Raw genomic sequence first — 2936 nt, 5'->3', positions numbered from 1 at the left:
GATGGGCATCTGCCGCCCTGGGTGATCATGATCACAGCAGCAGCCAAACAGCCTGGGGGCGGTCAGCAGCTGCCACATCCCTGGGAGGAATTCCCTTCCTCCGTTCCGGGCAGTGCTGGGGTTTATACGCCTGCTCCGGTCGTGCCAGTGTGTGTAAAACCCGGGAGCGTGCCGGGAGCAAACGGGCATCATTGGCTGCGTGCCGGGAGGACCCTAATTCCCTACAGACCCCGGGGAAACCGTGCGTCCTCCTGCGCAGCACAGCATCCCTGCACGTAGCGTCCCCTGTCCTCGTGCCAGTGCTGACCCCACTGCCAAGCACACGCCGGCACGTGCAATGCAGGAGGTCCTCTCCTCACCTCCTCCCCGCATCCCGTAGCGGCCAGTTTGCCATTGTACGAAAATGCCGGGAGAGGAAAACGGGTCTGGAATACGCAGCCAAATTCATCAAGAAGCGTCGGCTGTCATCCAGCCGTCGGGGTGTGAGCCGGGAGGAGATCGAGAGAGAGGTGGACATCCTGCGGGAGATCCAGCACCCCAACATCATCACACTGCACGACATCTTTGAGAACAAGACAGACGTGGTGCTGATCCTGGAGCTGGTCTCAGGCGGCGAGCTCTTTGATTTCCTGGCTGAGAAGGAGTCCCTGACGGAGGAGGAGGCCACCCAGTTCCTCAAGCAGATCCTGGATGGGGTGCACTACCTGCACTCCAAGCGCATCGCCCACTTTGACTTGAAGGTGAGGTCTGGGAGGTGCAAACGCCCCGCGCTCGGCAGCTGGGGAGCAGGGACGAGCATCCAGGCTCCTGTGGAGCAGTGGGCCTGGCTCTGGGATCTCTCCCAACTTGAGGCATGTGTCCTGTCCTCTGGGCAGAGGAGCCCAGGGCAGCACAGGGCTCCCACGGGCGAGCGTGTGGGGGTAAACACCGGCTCCTCTCCCCACTGCAGCCGGAGAACATCATGCTGCTGGACAAGAACGTGCCAAACCCTCGCATCAAACTCATCGACTTTGGGATCGCCCACAAGATTGAAGCTGGGAATGAATTCAAGAATATATTTGGGACCCCGGAGTTTGTAGGTGAGACCTGGCTGGCGGTGTTCCTGTGGGGCTCCTCTGGGCTCTGAAAGCTTCGGTTTAATCCCGGAGAGAAGCCCAAAGCCCTGGTGTGGCAGGCTGCTGGGATGTATCCATGGGGACAGACATCTTTCCCCCAGAATAAGCCTGTTTTCTTCCCTCTTTCCTTCTAAAGCCCCAGAAATCGTGAACTATGAACCCCTGGGGCTGGAGGCCGACATGTGGTGAGTGAGTCCCTTCCCGAGCACCTTCCAGTGGCACCAGCGGCCGGTCCCCGGGACCGGGCTCGTGCCGGCGTATCTCCCCTCTTGCTGAAAGCACAGAGAGAGGGGACCGATGACGCTCTGCGGGGCTTCAGCCTCATCTTCCTCTCTCTTCCAGGAGCATCGGGGTCATCACTTACATCCTGTGAGTATAAGGGGAGTCTGGGGGAGACGGGCGCTGCAGGGTGAGCCCCCTGCCTCGGGCTGTCGCCTTTTTGGGGTGTCACAACCCGCTCTCGCTGCAGGCTGAGCGGAGCCTCCCCCTTCCTGGGGGAAACGAAGCAAGAGACCCTGACCAATATATCCGCCGTCAACTACGACTTCGACGAGGAGTATTTCAGCAACACCAGTGAGCTGGCCAAGGACTTCATCCGCCGCCTGCTCGTCAAGGACCCCAAGTAAGAGACAGGGAGCAGAGTTGGGGATCACCCTGGGAGAGGGGACGGTCCCTCCTGCCCCAACGCCCCGCATACAGGCAGCTCCCACGTCTCCTGCCTGTGCTAAGGTTTGGCTCTGAGCCTGCCTGCTGCCAGCCCAGAGGCCTTTGCCCATCCCTGTTGCACTGGTTGTTTATAAATCCTGTTTATCCCCATTTCCCTCCTGCCGTTTGTAGGATTTGGTGTTGCAAAACATCTTGAAACCAAAGTCTCTCCCCTGCGTCAGGCATGGGGTGAATTCTGGGATCATCCTGAGGGTGTAGCAGCTCAGCTGAAAAGAAGGGAATGGGGTTTGGAAGGGATCAAGGGCTGACCGGAGCACCCAGGACCCTGGGCTGGGGTGGGAGCAGCGGCGCTGTGCCTCGGTTGGGAGGTTCGTGTGGGCTCTTCTGCGTGTATTTGCTCTTGGGAGGCTGGCTGAGTGCATGGGAGCTGGATGCGGCCCCTGTCTGGGGTGGCCCCTGAGTACAGCGAGTTTCTCCGGGCTCATCCGCGCCCCAAAGGTGATAGGATCCGAGCTGCTCTGTCCAGAACTGGGACAGAGGCAGCAGAGCCTCTGCCCCTCGGTCGCAGCCTTGCTGTCGTTGCAGGAAGAGGATGACCATCGCTCAAAGCCTGGAACACCCTTGGATTAAGGTGAGAAGTTAAAGAATCGGCACCTTTTGGGTGTCAAACATCCAAGAGGTCGAGGGTGGGTGTTGATGCACCGGCAGCTCTCCACTGTTCTTCCAACCCTCAGTTGGGGCTGGTTTGGTGCTGCTGATGGCCGCGCTGCCAGGGGACCACGGGTGGGTGCCAAAGCCATCCGGCTCCCGCTGTCCCGGCTGTGCCCCACGCCTGTGGCTGTCCCTCTCCGCAGGTGATCAAGAGGAGGAACGTCCGCAATGAAGACAGCTGCAAGAAGCCCGAGCGCCGCCGGCTGAAGACCACGCGCCTGAAGGAGTACACCATTAAGTCCCACTCCAGTATGCCGCCAAACAACACGTACATCAACTTCGAGCGCTTCTCCAAGGTCATGGAGGAGGTGGCTGCAGCCGAGGAGAGCCTCCGAGAGCTGGAGAGGAACAAGAAGTCCTTCCAGGAGGACATCGAGGCCCTGCTGTCCATCTATGAAGAGAAGGAGTCGTGGTACAAGGAGGAGAACGAGAGCATCAGCCAGG

General features: G+C 59.9%; 1 protein-coding gene across 1 annotated transcript; it reads left to right on the top strand.

The window, feature by feature from the left end:
* Window positions 1-379: 379 nt before the first annotated feature.
* Window positions 380-2930, top strand: DAPK3 (death-associated protein kinase 3; the record flags this gene model as incomplete). Its single annotated transcript, XM_009573962.1, has 7 exons — window positions 380-740; window positions 950-1079; window positions 1252-1300; window positions 1458-1484; window positions 1585-1737; window positions 2367-2412; window positions 2636-2930. Coding segments are annotated over 7 exons (1061 nt in total), but the record flags the coding sequence as incomplete, so codon positions are not given.
* Window positions 2931-2936: the final 6 nt, after the last annotated feature.

Source organism: Fulmarus glacialis, unplaced genomic scaffold (assembly GCF_000690835.1).
Source record: "Fulmarus glacialis isolate BGI_N327 unplaced genomic scaffold, ASM69083v1 scaffold30713, whole genome shotgun sequence".
NCBI lineage: Eukaryota > Metazoa > Chordata > Aves > Procellariiformes > Procellariidae > Fulmarus > Fulmarus glacialis.
The sequence above is the reverse complement of the archived record's forward strand: the minus strand, read 5'-3'. Positions and strand labels throughout refer to the sequence as shown.